A 19,687-nucleotide genomic window follows, 5' to 3' on the forward strand; every position below is an offset into this window, starting at 1 on the left:
AGTTTAGCCCAGGATCGTGTAATCTTTAAACCAAAAGCCGTGAGGAGCGAATGATTTATCAGAAAGAATACCAGACTCAGAATTGGGAGTGCTGGGTTCAGGACCTACCTTGGTCACTAACTGACTGGGGAATCTCAGATGAGTCTTTTCCACCCTAGGCCTTGTCCCCCATCTCTAAATTGCATAGGTTGGAGGAGCTCTTTAAGTTCTGTCTGGCTCTTACTTTTTCTCTAGTTCTGTAAGATGTAGATGTGCCCTCACTAGAGAAAAACTGTGATAGTGAGCCAGGCTACTTCTGCATTTTCTGCCTCTTCCTTCTTGGTACCCTTGGAAGCATGTCTTACTCAAGCATGAATGTGTTCATAAACCACTCTTTCTGTAGGTTATGGGAGAGCTCTAAACACTTCCTACTCTTGTACTTGTTGAAGGGGAAAGGGGGAATATTATATTCAATATTAAAAAAAGTCACACTGTTTATTAGAGCACATTCTTTTTCCCTCCTGGGAGCAGAAAGTGCTTTGCAAACATTTAAGTTACAATACCCTTATATTACAAATGAAGAAGTGGGAAATAAAGTTATTTTTAATTGAAGTCATTCAGTGAGGTCAGTAAGAGACATAAGCTTTTCAAATGAGTTCTCTGCAGATTACATTCTTCTTTCTAAACCCAGACAGTGGTATAAAATACCTTCAGTTTAGTTCTAGATCACCTTGACCAACAATTGGTGATATTGCCTTTTGTAACCTTAGAACTCAAAGTACAATCAAGGAAACTGAGGCAAGAGTAAGCAGAGCTAAAGATGCTTTATAAAAGCTGTCTTGTCTGTTTTCTTTTGAGGAAGATAATCTCAGCCATCTGATACCTATGAAATACATTCTGTCTTCAAATGCCTCCAGAGAAGCTGGCCTACCTTTCTTCACTCATCTGTATTAGTGATCATACCATTTCACTATCAAGATATTCTTCTTTAGGCATGCTGTAGCTTCAAGTCATTTCCATTTGGTATCTTAAGCCTAGGGTTTTCAAATGTATTAGCCATTTGGGTTTTCCCTTCTGCAGATTGCCTATCTCAATACATCCCAATAGTCTTTACATCTTGGCACATAGAAAATGATAACACATGTATAAAATAGTAATATTTGTATAGCATGCTAGGATAAAAATATGAGTCATCTAGTCAGCCTAAAACACCAAGCCCAGGGGCTTCTGCCTGCCATAGGCCCTACCTGTCCATTCCATCTGGACATTCTTTGCCCTGTTCCTATTCTTTGCCCATTTTCATGGAGTTTCTTATGTTTTTTCTTGCTGATTTGTAAGAGTTCCTTGTATATTCTAGATATGAACTCCTTGTCAGCTTTCCATGTTGCAAGTATCTTCTTCATTCTCTTGTTTTTTAATATCTTTTTTATTTCATTTGAAGAAAGGGTTTCCTATTTCAAAGAGGGGAAGAAGGAAATAAAAGAAAACCACCAATTTGAACATTCTGCTTCTAACTTACCTTTGATCATCACCAGCATTGGAAGAACTAATTAGCATTTAGTTGACAAATAACTGAGCAGCAACTGTATGCCAGGTATTCTGTTAAACTTTGACGATACGGCTGTGAATAGCAACTATGGTCATTGTCTCCTAATTTTCTTAAAAAAATCTTCAAGATGGTTGTCAGGTCTCCCATCAGGCCTCAGTTTCCAGGCAAAAAAAAAGACATATGAAACCCCTAGAATGTCAGAACTGAAAGGATCCATGGAAATCTTTTTCGATGTCTTCATTTTAGAGACAGAGATACTGAGGTCTAAACTTTTTGTGAGGGCCTTCCCTAAAGAATTTCCTAAACCCCAGGTGATGCAGGGGCTCGTTTGTTCATCCTATTTCCTGGTAGTTTCTAGGATCTTTTCTGGAGATCTTGGGTATTGTTTATATCCCATATCAAGGCATTACTTCTAGATCAATGCACTAGGTCTCAACTCGTACATCAGCTCTGGTGGGTTTAAGACCAAAGTGAAATAGATGGGCAGCTTTCCTTGCTGTTACCATAACAATGCCAGGGCTAATTTATGCCAATTGTGACTGATTTGATAATACCCACATTTATCTTAGCTACTGTGTAGCCTGCCTGCCCACCCATGCCCACTTTACTCCTAGGAGACAGAGTTTAGGCTCTAGGAAACTGCCTCCCTTGAGCCATAGTACCCTGTTCCCTGTTACCATTCAGATGGGGTCAAAGGGTATTCAAAGCATACCTGGCAGTAAGAGCCACAGACCCCTTTTGTTCCCCCTGCCCTGTGACAGACCTTCAATGGCCCCGAGACTTAACTAGGATAAACAAATTTTATTTCTTCCATTATTCTTCATTATGTTGCTTTTCAGCCACCTCCCTACCCTGCTCAGTTCCCTCTGGCTGTGTGCTATTTTCTTGGTGTTCCTCTGAAAAGAGGGTGGACTCAGAATTTAATTCTGCTCTCCTGCAGTGGTATAACTACCTTCCAATTACCTCGCCCATTTTCGCCTCTCAATATATTTCTTCTTTTTTCTAACTGAAAATGGTATTAGGCTTTTTGGCAATCACATTTCACTGCCAACTCATCTTAAACTTACATACCTTTAAAAATGAGTGAAGGAGAGGAGACAAGTATCGATTGACCCCCTAAGTCTACCCTCTGTTCACCACTGATGTGGAAAATTTGATAGCCTTCAGGCCAGCCGAAAGAAGGGAATAAAAAAGGCAAGACTCCAGGGAGCTAATCATTTCTCCTGGCCTTTCTTTTTTCCAAAAGCTTGTGTGGTATAGAGGTCGAGGGTGACATTTTGGGGTATCCAGCTACTCCCATACTCTTATGTCTCATCGCTTATTTTTTGATAAGAGCAGTTTACATCTATTATTTGTAATCTTTAGCAAGTGAGTATCTTAGACACTAGGGCTGCAGGAGATCTTAAGAAGACATTGGGTCTTCCCTCTTCTTTCCTTGATAATATTTCATTCCAGACAACCTTCTTGAAGCTGCATTTTCTTTTCTTTACACTCTCTGGCAAAGACTTTTATCCCATTTTAGATCATGAAGACAATTAAAAAACAGCATTAGAGAAAGTTTAAAAATAGGAACAAAAATCAGCCAGAATCCATCAACTATAGCAGAATTATTTGCACTTTTGCATAATCTCTTCAAATCTGTCCATATGTATATATATTTACAGAGTTGTAATCACACTGATATACCATTTTATGTTCTACTTGTTAACATTGTGTCATAAACAATTTCCATGTTTCTACATGGTCTTCCTAATTATCATTTTAACTGCTATGTAATATTTCATCAAGCTAAATGTACCAGAATATATTTATAATCTATCATTGGCTTTAAAAATAAGAGTTGATAAAACATTCTAGGTTCCTACCATCCTGTGGACATTCTTCCTGATATATCCCCTGCCATAACATACGTAATATAATAGAAAGAAAATGATTTCCTTGAGAGTGGCAATAAATAACATATTTAGGGACTCAGGAAGTTGGACTGAAATCTTCATTAATTCTCTTTTCCTAAGACCACTCTCTTATTTTTATTTCTGTTATATTTTATGCTGATGTTGACTTCTAGTATCCTTGTTGAATTTTGGCGATTTTATGGTGTTTTGTTTCTCCCCTGAGACTTTTCAAATAGGAGCAGCGGACACGACTATTAAATATTTTCTGAACTGCCTTCTCAGGAGATAAATGAGCTATCTAGGCTGGCCTCTTCTGTCTCCCATTATGGTCACTCATCAGTACCTATTACTTACCCAGAAGTAATATATTGAATGTGCCACTGTTAACTGTTTTCCCCCAGCTGTGCTCCTCGGCCTGCCTTAGGGGAAAAATGTGGGAGGAGGGGTAAGGAAGCCTCCACTCCCATTTAATGTTGATATGATATGCTCACTGCTCTCCCTGCTCCATTGTAGCTAAGAAACATCCAGAGATGGTAGGGTGAAAGAGACAGATAGACAGGCACACAGGCACAGACCAACTCAGACATACTAGGCTCTGGGAATTACATATTAGGCAGGGAAGGGCCTACAGGGGTTTATTGCCGTTCCTTCTGGTAGTCAATGTAAAGCTTTCTAGGGAGGCAGAATTTGGGGAGCAACCTCTGTAAAGGTAGTGGAGCCAAAAGGGTGTTCTGGGAATTTTCTTCCTAATCAAAAATTGCATATGAAAGAATGCAGGAAATTTTCAACTTGTCAGTCAATGAGGGTACAAATCATTAGTTAAACAGATGTCAACATAGGCATAGACTATTAATTTGCCTACTGTTTAAAGACACCTACTAATTAATGGCTAAATTGGAGACTGAGAACAGATATGGGAAGTGAGATTTGTTGTAGGGGTCAGTAAAAGGCATTGAAGCCAGGGATGAGGATCTTCCTGGAGTGTGTCCAGATTACCTCATTGGTAGCTGTGTTAAGGGAGACAAAGTGAGGATAGGGACAGGGCTATATGTGGTAAAGTAGTCCCTGTAAAACTCTTCCTTGGGGTCTCAACCCTTAAGAAAGGTATTAAGATAATTTCACTTAGCTGTTTGATGAAAGCAAATGACCATAATTTATCCTCACCAAGAACATTTTTATGTGCTACTGATTTCTAATGAGGACAGTAACTATCAAGTGAAAACCCATGATAGTAGGTTCCAAATGGAAGATGCAATTTAGATCGGGGCTGTTTTTGTCCTGACTTACATTATGCCCTGAGTCTTTATGTTACCCCAATGCTTTCTTACTAGACCAAGAATCTCTTTCATCCTTTTTTTCTCTTTTATCAGTGGTTATCTTTATTAATGTGTTTTATGTGTTTAGGGCACATTTATGTGTTTAGGACATATGTGTTAGGTGTTAGAACACATTAATTTATAAATAAATGTGTCCTAAACACCTGCTCTGTTAGAAACACCATGTCCAGGCACACATAGGCTTGTTGGCTGAGCTCATCTAAATGATCACTCCTGGCTAGCTACCTTCGATAGTTGAGACATTTGCTTTGAGAAATGGTTTGGCAGATATTTGCATGATGTGAATAGTATGAATGCATTTTCTTAAAGTATGTGAAGACATGAATGTCTAAGAAAAGATCGTATGTGTACTTTGATGTACACAACAGGGGAAGTCTAAAATGATAAACAACTATTATTTCTGGTTATTTCCTGACATTAAAGTTCATAAGGGAATTTTTTCTTTTTAAAGAAATGGTTTTGTCTTGTCAATTTATGTTCTCTTATGGGAAGTTTTCCTATTCTGGCCTGTGTTCCCAAATTTTTGTCAGTGTTATTAAGACCTTTGGGTTGGTCTTATAAGGAATAGAACTTTAGAGATGTGAATGGATCCAATTAAACCAGTAGCTAATAAGAACTGTGAAAATGTGGTCAACCAGCTTCTTGGAAATCGATATTTGACTTTTGGGGTCTTCTTCATAGAGAATGAAGAGAAAAGCCCTGTACTTTGGAGTCTTTCCACTCTTAAGACCTTTGCTGGCAATCCAGCTTTCCTAATTACTCACTGGGGGAGTGACTTCCTTCTGTAAACCTCAGTTTCCTCATATGAAAAATGAAAATAATTATTCCATGCCTACTTCTTGGGACCAAGATGAGGCTCTTAAGTGCTTAGGAAGTGTAAAGCCTTCTGGAAGTCAGGGACTTCCTCAACCTAGGCTTTTTCTTTGTCTGCAGGGCTATCTGAAGCAGTGCCGGAAGAGAAGGGACATGTTCAGTGACGAGCAACTGAAGGTAATCTTTGGGAACATTGAAGATATCTACAGATTTCAGATGGGCTTTGTGAGAGACCTGGAGAAACAGTATAACAATGATGACCCCCACCTCAGTGAGATAGGACCCTGCTTCCTAGAGCACGTAAGTATCTTATCCATTTGGGGAGGGTTTTGAGAGGTGTTAGGAAACAATGGAAGGAGCGTTTGAACTGTCTGGTTCTGTTCAGTTGCTTTGTCCCTGCAGTGGGGAATGGGTTCCTCTCGGGCCCTTATTTTGACCCCGGTCTCCAGCCAGGAAACAAGGACTTAGAAAAGTGCTGTGATTTGCCCTGTAAATGTTAAGCATGTGTATGACCTGCTGGTTCCATTCCCGAATGTATATTCCAGAGAAACTCTCACAGAAGTCCACAAGGGAGCACATACAAGGCTGTTGTTGATTGTGTGGCAGTGTCGTATGTGGTGGAGTACCATTAGAAGCAACCTAGGATTCTCCTTCTTTACCATTCCCCTCCCCTCTCCCTTTCCTTCTTGGCAGTTACCAGTAGAATTTTTCTTCATCTTCCCTTTTCTGTTTCTGTTAAGTTTCTATGAGACTCAGGATTTTTTGAGGAACTCAAAATATTCACAGTGTGTTATCTCTTTTAATGTATTATTTTTCCTTTTAAAGAATTAATTGTTTACCCTTTTATTAGTTCTAGAGTTTCATTTTTATCAGCTTTAGATATAATTTACATACAATAAGATTCATTCATTTTAAGTGATTTTAAGTGTATACTTTAAGGAGTTTTAACAAATGTATATAGTTGTATAACCACCATCATAATCAAAATATAGGACATTTCTATAACTCCATAAAGTCCTCTTATCTTGACATTGCAAACAATCTGTGTCCCTACTCCTGGCTATTGGAAAATATTGATCTCCTTTTTATCTGAAATTTTGCTTTTTCTAGAATGTCATATATGTGAAATCATACAGTATATAATCTTTTGTGTTTAGCTTCTTTCATTTAACATAATGCCTTTGATATCCATCCATGTTGTTGCATGTATCATAGTTTATCCTTTTTTATTGCTTAGTAGCACTCCATTGCAAGGGTATACCACCTATTAACCAATTAATGGATATCTGGGTTGTTTCCAGTTTTGAACTCTAATGCATAAAGCTGCTATGAGCATTCTAGGTACAATATTTTTTTGAGAATATATGTTTTCATTTTTCTTGGATAAGGGCTTCCAGGGTTAGGGTTGCTAGGTGGCATGGTAGATTTTTTAACTTATTAGATAATGCCAAACTATTTTCCAAAGTCTCTATACCATTTTCATTTTCACTACTAATACATAATACATAAGAGTTCCAATTACTCCACATGGTCATCAACACTTGATATTATAATTTTTTTTTTTTTTTTTTTTTGAGATGGAGTCTCGCTTTGTTACGCAGGCACCCAGGCTGGAGTGCAGTGGTGCAATCTTGGCTTGTGGCAACCTCTGCCTCCCAGGTTCAACCAATTCTCCTGCCTCACTGTCCCAAGTAGCTGGGATTACAGGCATGTGCCATTATACCCAGCTAATTTTTGTCTTTTTAGTGGAGACAGGATGTCACCATGTTGGCCAGGCTGGTCTCAAACTCCTTACCTCAAGTGATCTTCCTCCCTTGGCCTCCCAAAATGCTGACTGTGATTACAAGCGTGAGCCATCGTGCCCAGCCAGTCACTAATTTTTTTTTATTTTAGCCATTCTAACATGTAGGTGTGTAGTGGTATCTTATTGTAATTTTAATTTGCATTTGCAATGGATAGTGATGTTGAGCATTTTTTTCATGTGTTTATTTGCCATCTGTATAAAAACTGGTGAAGTGTCTGTTCATGTATTTTTCCCATTTTAAGTGTACTGTTTGTTTTCTTATTGTTTTGAGAGTTCTTTTTTATTAAAAATTAATACATAATACTTTCACATATTTATGGGGTACATGTAGTTTTTTTTTTTTTTTTTTTTTTTTTGAGATGGAGTCTCACTCTGTGACCCAGGCTGGAGTGCAGTGGTGCTATCTTGGCTCACTGCAACTTCCACCTCCCGGGTTCTAGCAATTCTCCTGCCTCAGCCTCCCAAGTAGCTGGGATTATAGGCATGTGCCACCATGTCGGCTAATTTTTGCACTTTTTTTTAGTAGAGATGGGGTTTCACCATATTAGTTAGGCTGGTCTTAAACTCCTGACCTCGTGATCCGCCCGCCTTGGCCTCCAAAGTGCTGGGACTACATGTGGCATTTTGATACATGAATACAATGTATAATGATTAATTAGGGTAATTGGGATAGCCAGCATCTCAAACATTTATCATTTATTTGTGTTGGGGACATTCCAAATCTTCTAGCTATTTTGAAACAAGCAATTAATTATTGTTAACTATAATTGTTTTTATAATTATAACTATTTTGAAATATGTAACTAATTATTGTTAACTGCTCTGATACCAACCACTAGAACTTATTTCTTCTATATAACTGTAGTTTTATACCTATTAACCAACCTCTCTTCATCCTTCTCTCCCCACAACCTTCCTAACTTCTAGTAACTACTACTACTATACTCTCCACCTCCATGATATCAACTTTTATAGCCCCTACTCACATATGAGTGAAAACATGATATTTGTCTTTCTGTGCCTTGCTTATTTCGATTGACATAATGTCTTCCAGTTCCATCCATGTTGCTGCATATGACAGGATTTTCTTTTTATAGCTCAATGATATTCCATTGTGTATGTATAGCACATGTTCTTTATCCATTGATCCATCAGTGGGCATTTAGGTTGATTCCATAATTTGACTATTTTGAATAGCGCTCTGATAAACAAGGGAGTGCAAATATCTGTTCTGACGTATTGATTTTTCTTCTTTTGGATATATATAATATATACCCAGCAATGGGATTGCTGGATCATATGGTACTTCTATGTTTAGTTTTCCATACCGTTTTCCATAATGGCCATACTAATTTACATTCTGATCAGCAGTGTATGAGAGTTCTCTGTTCTCTGCATCCTCTTCAGCATTTGTAATTTTTTGTCTTTTTGATAATAACCATTCTAACTGGGGTGAGATGATATGTCCTTGTGATTTTGATTTGCATTTCCCTGATGATTAATGATGTTGGGCATTTTTCATATACCTATTGGCCATTTGTATGTCTTCTTTTAAGAAATGTCTGTTCAGAGCATTTGCCCACTTTGAATCAGATTATTTGTGTTTTTCTTTTTGCTATTGAGTTGTTTGAGTCACTTATATATTTTGGTTGTTAATGTTTTGTCAGATGGATAGTTTGCAGATATTTTCTCTCATTCTGTATGTTGTTGCTTCACTCGGTTGATTGTTTCCTTTGCTGTGCAGAAGCTTTTCGCTTGATATAATCCCATTTGGCTATTTCTGCTTTTGTTATCTGTGCTTTGGAGGTATTACTCAATAGAGTCTTTGTGCATATCAATGACCTGAGGCATTTTTCCAATGTTTTATTCTAGTAGTTATATAGTTTCAAGTCTTAACGTTTAAGTCATTCATCCGTTTTGATTTTATTTTTTCATATGATGAGAGATAGGGGTCTAGTTTTATTATTTTGCATATGGACATCCAATCTGTCCAAGACAATAAATCAAAGAGGCTGTCCTTTCTCCAATATGTGTTCTTGGTGTCTTTATTGAAAATGAATTGGCTGTAAATGCATGGGTATATTTTGGGATGCTGTATTCTGTTCATTTGGTCTATGTGTCTGTTTTTATTTCAGTACCATGCTTTTTTGGTTACTATAGCTTTATAGTATATTTTGAAGTTAGGTAGTGTGATGCCTCCAGCTTTGTTGTTTTTGCTCAGGATTGCTTTGGCTATTTTGGGTCTTTGTGGGTCCATATGAACCTTAGGAATTTTTTTTCCCATTTCTGTGGTGAATGTCATTGGTATTTTGATAGAGATTGGATAGAGATTGCATTTAATCTGTAGATTGCTTTCAGTAGTATATTTTAACAATATTAATTCAATAATATTAATTTCATATTAATTAATTGCATTTAATCTATAGATTGCTTTAGGCAGTACATTTTAACAATATTAATTCTTCCCATCCATCAATATGGGATATCTTTCCCTTTTTGTGTGTAGTTATCAATTTTTTTCAGCACTGCTTTTTAGTTTTTATTCTAGAAATCTTTCACTTCTGTGGTTAAATTTATTCCTATTTTTGTAGCTATTTTAAATGGGATTGCTTTTTTGGTTTCTTTTTCAGATCATTAATTATTTTCAAACAGAAATGCACCTGCTTCTTGTATGTTGATTTTGTATCCTGCAACTTTACTGAACTTGTTGATCATTTCCAGCATTTCGTATGTATATGTAGTCTTTAGGTTTTTCTAAATATAAGATTTTATTTCTAATATAATATTTTCTAAATATAATATCATCTTCTAACAAGGATAATTTGATTTCTTCCTTTTCAATATGGATACCCTTTATTTCATTCTCTTGCCTAAATTGCTTTGGCTAGGACATGAAGTGCTATGCTGAACATAAGTGGTAGAAGTGGGCATTCTTATCTTGGTCTAGATCTTGGGGGAAAGGCTTTTGATTTTTTTCCTGTTCAGTATGATGATAGCTGTGGGTTTGTGATATATGGCTTTTACTATTTTGATGCATGTTCCTTCTGTACCCAGTTTGTTGTCTTTTTATCATGGAGGGATCTTGAATTTTATGAAATGCTTTTTCAGCATCTGTTGAAGTGATCATATGGGTTTTGTCCTTGATTCTGTTACTGTAATGTATCACATTTATTTATTTGCATATGTTGAACCAAACGTTTCTCCTTGGGATGCGACCCACTTGATCATTGTGAGTGATCTTTTTAATGTGTTGTTTAATTCAGTTTGCTAGTATTTTGAGAATTTTTACATCTATGTTTGCCAGCAATATTGGCCTGTAGTTTTCTTTTATTGATGTGTTTTTGTCTGGTTTGGGTACCAGGGTAATGCTGGCCTCATAGAATGAGTTTGAAGTATTCCTCCTCTTCACTTTTTTGAAATAATTTGCATAGAATTGGTATCATTTCTTTTTTAATATTTGGTGGAATTCAGCAGTGAAAGTATAAGGTCCTTGGCTTTTCTTTGATGAGACACATTTTATTACTGTTTTGATCTTGTTACTTGTTATTGGTTTGTTCTGGTTTTCTATTTATTCATGGTTCAACCTAGGTACGTCATATGTATCCAGGAATTTATCCATTTCTTCTAGGTTTTCCAATTTGTTTGCCTGTAGTTGTTCATATTCTCTGTAATGATCCTTTGTATTTTTGTGGTATCAGTTATATTCTCCCTTCTCCCCTCTAATTTTATTTATTTGGGTATTCTTTTTTTCTTAGTCTAGCTAAAGGTTTATTGATTTTGTTTATCTTTTCAAAAAAAACTTTTCATTTCATTGATCTTTTGTATTTTTCAGCCTTAATTTCATTTAGTTCTGCTCTGACCTTTTTTATTTATTTCCTTCTACTAGCTTTGGGTTTGGTTTGTTCTTGCCTTCCTAATTCTTTGAAGTGACTTGCTAGATTATTTATTTGAAGACTTTCTTTTTTTTTGATGACAGCTTTTATTGCCATAAATTTTCCTCTTTGTACTGATTTTGCTGTATTTCATAGGCTTTGGTATCTTGTGTTTCCATTTTCATTTGTTTTGAGAAATTTCTATTTTTTAAAAGAATTTTGTTATTTACCCACTGGTCATTCAGGAGCAATATATTTAATTCCAGTGTATTTGTACAGTTTCTTAAGTTGCTCTTGTTACTGATTTCTAGATTTATTTCATTGTGGTGAGAAAAGACACTTGATATGAATTTGACTTTTTAAAATTTGTTGAGACTTGCTTTGTGGCCTAACATATGGCCTATTTTCAAGAATGTTCTATATGCTGATGAGAAAAATGTGTAGTCTGCAGCAGTTGGATGACATGTTCAGTTATTTTCAGTTATGTACATTTGGTCTATAGTGCAACTGAAATCCAGTATTTCTTTGTTGATATCTTGTCTGGATGATCTGTTCGTTGCTAAAAGTGGATGTTGAAGTTCCCTATTATTATGGTGTTGTAGTCTATCTCTCCCGCTAAATCTACTAGTATTTGTTGTATATATTTGGGTGCTCCAGTGTTGGGTGCATATGAATTTATAATTGTTATATCCTCTAGCTGAATTGACTCATTTATTATTATATAATGACATTCTTTGGTTCTTCTTATGGTTTTTGACCTGAAGTCTATTTCATATGATATATGTGTAGCCACTGCTGCTCTTTTATGGTTTCTATTTATATACAATATCTTTTTCCATCCCTTCACTTTTAGCCTATATGTGTCTTATTCACTAGAAATTCACTTAAAGAAGTGAAATTCTTGTAGGCAGCATATAGTTGGATGCTTTTTTTTTATTTATTTATTTATTTTTTTATTATACTTTAAGTTCTAGGGTACATGTGCATGACGTTTATATCATGTATAACTCCCCAATGCAATCCCTCCCTCCTCCCCCCTCCCCATGATAGGCCCCAGTGTGTGATGTTCCCCTTCCCGAGTCCAAGTGATCTCATTGTTCAGTTCCCACCTATGAGTGAGAACATGCGGTGTTTGGTTTTCTCTTCTCGTGATAGTTTGCTAAGAATGATGGTTTCCAGCTGCATCCATGTCCCTACAAAGGACGCAAACTCATCCTTTTTGATGGCTGCATAGTATTCCATGGTGTATATGTGCCACATTTTCTTAATCCAGTCTGTCACAGATGGACATTTGGGTTGATTCCAAGTCTTTGCTATTGTGAATAGTGCCGCAATAAACATATGTGTGCATGTGTCTTTGTAGTAGAGTAATTTATAATCCTTTGGGTATATACCCAGTAGTGGGATGGCTGGGTCATATGGTACATCTAGTTCTAGATCCTTGAGGAATCGCCATACTGTTTTCCATAATGGTTGAACTAGTTTACAATCCCACCAACAGTGTAAAAGTGTTCCTATTTCTCCACATCCTCTCCAACACCTGTTGTTTCCTGACTTCTTAATGATTGCCATTCTAACTGGTGTGAGATGGTATCTCATTGTGGTTTTGATTTGCATTTCTCTGATGGCGAGTGATGATGAGCATTTTTTCATGTGTCTGTTGGCTGTATGAATGTCTTCTTTTGAGAAATGTCTGTTCATATCCTTTCCCCGCTTTTTGATGGGGTTGTTTGTTTTTTTCTTGTATATTTGTTTGAGTTCTTTGTAGATTCTGGATATTAGCCCTTTGTCAGATGAGTAGGTTGCAAAAATTTTCTCCCATTCTGTAGGTTGCCTGTTCACTCTGATGGTAGTTTCTTTTGCTGTGCAAAAGCTCTTTAGTTTAATTAGATCCCATGTGTCAATTTTTGCTTTTGCTGCCATTGCTTTTGGTGTTTTAGACATGAAGTCCTTGCCCATGCCTATGTCCTGAATGGTACTACCTAGATTTTCTTCTAGGGTTTTTATGGTATTAGGTCTAACATTTAAGTCTCTGATCCATCTTGAATTAATTTTCGTATAAGGGGTAAGGAAAGGATCCAGTTTCAGCTTTCTACTTATGGCTAGCCAATTTTCCCAGCACCATTTATTAAATAGGGAATCCTTTCCCCATTTCTTGTTTTTGTCAGGTTTGTCAAAGATCAGATGGCTGTAGATGTGTGGTATTATTTCTGAGGACTCTGTTCTGTTCCATTGGTCTATATCTCTGTTTTGGTACCAGTACCATGCTGTTTTGGTTACTGTAGCCTTGTAGTATAGTTTGAAGTCAGGTAGCGTGACGCCTCCAGCTTTGTCCTTTTGACTTAGGATTGTCTTGGCAATGCGGGCTCTTTTTTGGTTCCATATGAACTTTAAAGTAGTTTTTTCCAATTCTGTGAAGAAACTCATTGGTAGCTTGATGGGGATGGCATTGAATCTATAAATAACCTTGGGCAGTATGGCCATTTTCACGATATTGATTCTTCCTATCCATGAGCATGGTATGTTCTTCCATTTGTTTGTGTCCTCTTTGATTTCACTGAGCAGTGGTTTGTAGTTCTCCTTGAAGAGGTCCTTTACATCCCTTGTAAGCTGGATTCCTAGGTATTTTATTCTCTTTGAAGCAATTGTGAATGGAAGTTCATTCCTGATTTGGCTCTCTGCTTGTTTGTTACTGGTGTATAAGAATGCTTGTGATTTTTGCACATTAATTTTGTATCCTGAGACTTTGCTGAAGTTGCTTATCAGCTTAAGGAGATTTTGGGCTGAGACAATGGGGTTTTCTAAATATACAATTATGTCATCTGCAAACAGGGACAATTTGACTTCTTCTTTTCCTAACTGGATACCCTTGATTTCTTTCTCTTGCCTGATTGCCCTAGCCAGAACTTCCAACACGATGTTGAATAGGAGTGGTGAGAGAGGGCATCCCTGTCTTGTGCCAGTTTTCAAAGGGAATTTTTCCAGTTTTTGCCCATTCAGTATGATATTAGCTGTGGGTTTGTCATAAATAGCTCTTATGATTTTGAGGTACGTTCCATCAATACCGAATTTATTGAGCGTTTTTAGCATGAAGGGCTGTTGAATTTTGTCAAAAGCCTTTTCTGCATCTATTGAGATAATCATGTGGTTCTTGTCTTTGGTTCTGTTTATATGCTGGATTACGTGTTTGTTTGTTTTTTTTTTTTTAATCCATTCAGCCACTCTCTTTTAATTGGAGAATTTAGTCCCATTTACATTCAGTGTTATTTTTGAAAGGTAAGGACTTACTACTGCCATTTTGTTATTATTTTGTGATTGTATTATAACTCCTCTCTTCCATTATTTTACTACTGTCTTCCTTTGTTGTTCAGTGATTTTTCTCTGGTGGTATGTATTAATTCTTTGCTTTTTTTAGTGTATCTTTTACAGGTTTTTGCTTTGTAGTTACTATGGGGCTTAGAACATCTTATTATAAACTGATGACAACTTAACTTTGATCAAAAGAAAAATTAAGAACTAAAATCTCTACAATTTAAGTCCATTACTTCCACATTTTAACTTTTTGTTGTCTCAATTTACATCTTTTTATATTGCCTATCCCTTAATAAATTGCCTTTTTTTTTTTTTTTTTTTTCTGAGATGGAGTCTTGCTCTGTGTCCCAGGCTGGAGTGCAGTGGCACGATCTTGGCTCACTGCAACCACTGCCTCCCGAGTTCAAGTGATTCTCCTACCTCAGCCTCCTGAGTAAGCTGAGATTATAGGCACATGCTACCACACCCAGCTAGTTTTTGTATTTTTTAGTACAGATGGAGTTTCATCATGTTGGCCAGGCTGACCTTAATAAATTGTCATTATTTTTGATAGATTTTTTCAGTCTACATACTAAAGCTATGAACGGTTTACACACCACAACGCAGTGTTTGTCTGCATAGTTTATTCTGAATTTGTCTACATACGTTTACTAGTTTATTTTATAACTTCAGATGTTTTCTTTTTACATAGTAGTGTTCTTTTTAAGATTGAACAACTGGCTTTACCAGTTCATGTAAGACAAATCTTCTGCTGATGAATTCCCTCAGCTTCTGTCTGGGAAAGTCTGTATCTCTCCTTCATGTTTTAAGGATGACTCTGCTGGGCACAGTATTTATGGGAGGTTGTTTTGTTTTGTTTTGTTTTGTTTTGTTTTCATTCAGTACTTTGAATATGTTGCCCCCTTTCCTCCCACCCTGTAGGACTTACCTTTGAGAGTTTGATTATTATATGCCTTAGGGTAATCTTATTTAGATTGAACATGTTTGGTGGTCTTTAACCCTATACCTGGATATTTATATATTTCTCTAGGTTTGGAAAAGGCTCTGTTATTATTACTTTGAATAAGCTTTCTACCTTTTGTTCTTTCTCAACATACTCTTTAAAGCCAATGACCCTTTGGCTTGCTCTTTTGAGGCTATCCCCTAGATCTTGTGGTGTTCTTCATTTATCTCATTATTTTTTTCTCTTCTTATTGTGAGTTTTCAAATAGTCTTAGAGCTCACCGATTCTTTCTTCTGCTTGATCAGTTCTATTGTTGAGATCATCCCATGCATTTTTCAGTTTGATTATTGTATTTCTTAGCTTTAGGATTTCTGTTTAATTTTTTTAAATTTCAATTTCATTGTTAAACTTCTGTAATACATTTCTGAATTGCTTTTCTGTGTTATATTGGCATTTTCTGAATTCCTGAAAATTGCTATTCTGCATTCTTGATCTGAGAGCTCACACAACATCATCGCATTAGGGTCAGTCACTAGCTCCTTATTTTGTCTATTTGGGAATGTCATGGTTTCCTATTTGCTCTTTCTATGAATATATGTCTGTGCATTTGCATTGACGGATTAGTTCTTTATTCCAGTCTTCACTGTCTGGCTTGGTTTGGTCTTTCAGAAGTATGTCTGTCTAGCGGTTTTGTGCAGAGTGACTATTTAGCTCCCTTAGGCTGAGATCACTGCCTCCTTTTCAACACTAGATGGCACCTGGAACCCAGATTTGACATAGTCTTTCTCAAGTTCAAAGTGCTACCCATCCTGGATGGGGAGGAATCCCAAAGATATCCCAGCTCTGTGGGAAGCTGGATGGAGGTTTGTTCCCAGAGGACTGATGAAGTGTGCCACCTGCAACGTGATGCTGTTGAACAGCCTTTCTGATTTGGTGTCTTTTTTGAGTTCAGGTGAAGGGAAGCTGTGGAGTTTCATGTACTGGGTGTTGCTAACCCCATCCCCACCGTTGGGATTTTTTACTCTGCAGGTGTTCAAGAGGCTTCTTACAGGTTGAGGCAGGAAGAATTTTTCTGAAAAGGGATCTAAGATGGTGGGGAAGCTAGCTGTCCACTTTTACTTTTTCCAGTATAGGAACCTTGATTTTGAGGGTACCTTTCTACACAGTGCCTGGCAGCTTGGAGAAGGAGCTGTTTTACGTTTTGCTTGCAGTTTTTCTGTTCTCTGTGGCCTCTGGGATTGTCACAGCTTCAGTCATTGAGTTCTGGAATATTCCTTTTGATAATCTTGGCAGTGGCTAGTTCTTTTTGGTTTTCTGTGGAGGAGAGTAAAGCTACATAACTTATACTGTGCTATTTTGGTGACATTCTGTTATGAGAATTATATATTTTGTTAACAAGTCTTTTGTCAGATAAGTTATTTGCAGACATTATATCCCAGTCTGTGGCTTAGCCTTTCATTTCCTTAACTGTGTCTTTTTAAAATTGTCCGTATTTATAGAGTATGTGAGAAATTTTTAACATATGTATAATGCATAGTGATCAAGTCACGTTTTTGGGTACAATGCATTTTTTTTAAAATATAGTCATCCTACTCTGCTATTGAACATTGAATGCATTCCTTCTATTTTATGTTTGTACCCTTTAACCCACTTATATTCATGTTCTCCCTTCTCACCCACTCACACTTCCCTGTCTCTGTTATTTTTCCACCCTCTACTTCCATGTGTTCCAATTTTTAGCACCCCCAAATAAATGAGAACATGTGATATTTGTCTTTTTGTGCCTGGCTTATTTCACTTAAGACAATGACCTCTAGTTTCATCTATGTTGATGCAAATGACATAATTTCATTCTTTTTATGGCTGAATACCATTCCATTGTGTAGAAGTACTATATTTTCTTTATCCATTCGTTTGTTGATGGACACTTAGATTGATTCCTTATCTTTGCTATTATGAATGATGCTGTGGTAAACATGCAAGTGCAAGTATTCCTTCGATATAATGATTTATTTTATGTAAGTCGATACCCAGTAATGGGATTGCTGGATTGAATGGTAATTCTATTTTTAGTTTTAAGAGTATCTTTTGAAAAGCATAAACTTTTAATTTTATTGAAATTCAGTTTATCGCTTTATTTTATTTTATGGGTCATGCTTTTTGTTTCCTACTTTCTTTGCCTATCTCAAAAGCATAACGATTTTCTACTTTTTTAAAAATAGAAGTTATATAGTTTTGTTTTTTACATTTAGGCCTATGATCCCTTTTGTGGTAATTTTTATATATGGCACAAAGTGCAGATCAAGGTTAATTGGTTTCTGTATGGATATTTGTTAAAAAATACTAATTCCCCTAATGAATTGCCTGGGCACCTTTGTCAAAAATCAATTAAGCGTATATGTGAGATCTATTTTTAGGTACACTCTTCTGTTCTAATGATCTATATGACTATTCTTGTAATAGTACCCCGCTTTCTTGATTAATATAGGTTCATAGCAAGTCTTTAAGTCAGATAGCATAACTCCTCCAACATAGTTATTTTTCAAAACAATTTTAGCTATTTTAGGTTATTTGTATTTCTATATAAATTTATGGATAATCTTGCCAAATTTTACCAAAAAGAAAGAAAAACCATACCAGCGTTTTGATTGTTACTGCATTAAATATGTGGATCAGTTTTGGAAACAGACTCATGAACATTTAACTGTTTATTTCTATTTTTTGTGATTTCTCCCAGGATTGTTTTCTAGTTTTCATTCTATGATTTTGACCTCTTAAAATTTGATTGTTTTAAAAAATATTTAAAGTATAAATTTAAGATGTACAATGTGATATTTCGATATAAATGATGAAGTGATGACTACAGTCAAACAGATTAACATATCATCTCACATAGTTACTTTTTTGTGGTAATAGTGTCTAAAATCTACTCTCTTAGCAAATTTCCAGTGTATAATACAATATTGTTGACTCTAGTCCCCATGCTGTGCATTAGATCTCTAGACTTTTCCTACATAACTACAACTTTGTGCCCTTTGACTTATATCTTCCCATTTTCTCCCACCCCCTCACCTCTGGTCACCACCATCATAATCTGTTTCTGTGTATTCATTTTTTCCTTTTGATTCCACATATAAGTGAAATCATGCAGTAGTTTTCTTTCTGTGACTGGATTATTTCATGTAGCATAATGTCTTCTAGGTTCCTCCATGTTGTGATAAATGACATAATCTCCTTCCCTCCTTCCTGTTAAAGTCTGAATGATATTCTGTTCTGTGTCTCTGTATGTATATGTTACATATATATATATATATATATATATATATATATATAAAGAAATTAAAAATAGAGGTAATTTATTAAAATAGAGGCAACATATTACATATACATATACACCCCACAGTTTCTTTACCCATTTATCCATTAATGGACACTTTGTTTGCTTCCCCATCTTGGCTATTGTTATTAATACTGCAGTGAACAAAGGAGTGCAGATATCTTTACAAGGTGGTGAGTGCATTTCCTTTCGGCATATACTCAAAAGAGGGATTACTGGATAATTTGATAATTCTATTTTTAATTTCTTTGGGAACATCTTAAAGGTATTATTTTCCACAGTGGCTGCTGTACCAATATGTATTCCTACTAATAGTGTACAAGGTTCTCCTTTTCTCTAAACCCTTGTCAACACTTGTTATGTCTTATCTTTTTGATAATATCCATCTTAATAGATGCTAGGTTATTTCTCATTGTGGTTTTGATGTGTGTTTTCCTGATGATTAATGATGTTGAGCATCATCATATACCTGTTGGCTATTTTTATGTCTTTTCTGGAGGAATGTCTGTTCATATTCTTTGCTCATTTCTTAATTAGTTTATTTGTTTATTTGTTTTTTGTTATGAAATGATGCAAGTTCCTTATATATTTTGAATATTAACCATTTATCCGACATACAGTTTGCAAATATTTTCACTCAGTCCATAGGCTACCTTTGCATGTCGTTGATTTTTTTTTTTTTTTTTTCTGCATAGAAGCTTTTTAATTAAATGCAGTCCCACTTGTTTCTTTTTGCTTTTTTTGCCTGTGCTTTTGGTGTCATATGAAAAAGCACAGCAGTAGTGCTTTTAGTAGTTTTATGATTTCAGCTTTTATGTTTCAGTTTCTTATGCATTTTGAGTTGAA

The 19,687-nt window shown here is 36.0% G+C and overlaps 1 protein-coding gene across 8 annotated transcripts in view; it reads left to right on the forward strand.

Annotated features, from left to right (window-relative positions):
- ARHGEF9 (Cdc42 guanine nucleotide exchange factor 9) overlaps window positions 1–19,687 on the forward strand; it is a 163,719-nt gene that overhangs the window by 81,466 nt on the left and 62,566 nt on the right. For all 8 annotated transcript variants that reach the window (XM_033201138.1, XM_033201133.1, XM_033201134.1 and 5 more), the window contains one exon: window positions 5,694–5,873. In XM_033201138.1, the coding sequence (XP_033057029.1) occupies window positions 5,694–5,873 (180 nt within the window). The remainder of the gene's footprint in view (window positions 1–5,693; window positions 5,874–19,687) is intronic.

This window comes from Trachypithecus francoisi, unplaced genomic scaffold (assembly GCF_009764315.1).
Source record: "Trachypithecus francoisi isolate TF-2019V2 unplaced genomic scaffold, Tfra_2.0 Lachesis_group6, whole genome shotgun sequence".
In the NCBI taxonomy this organism is placed as follows: Eukaryota; Metazoa; Chordata; class Mammalia; order Primates; family Cercopithecidae; genus Trachypithecus; species Trachypithecus francoisi.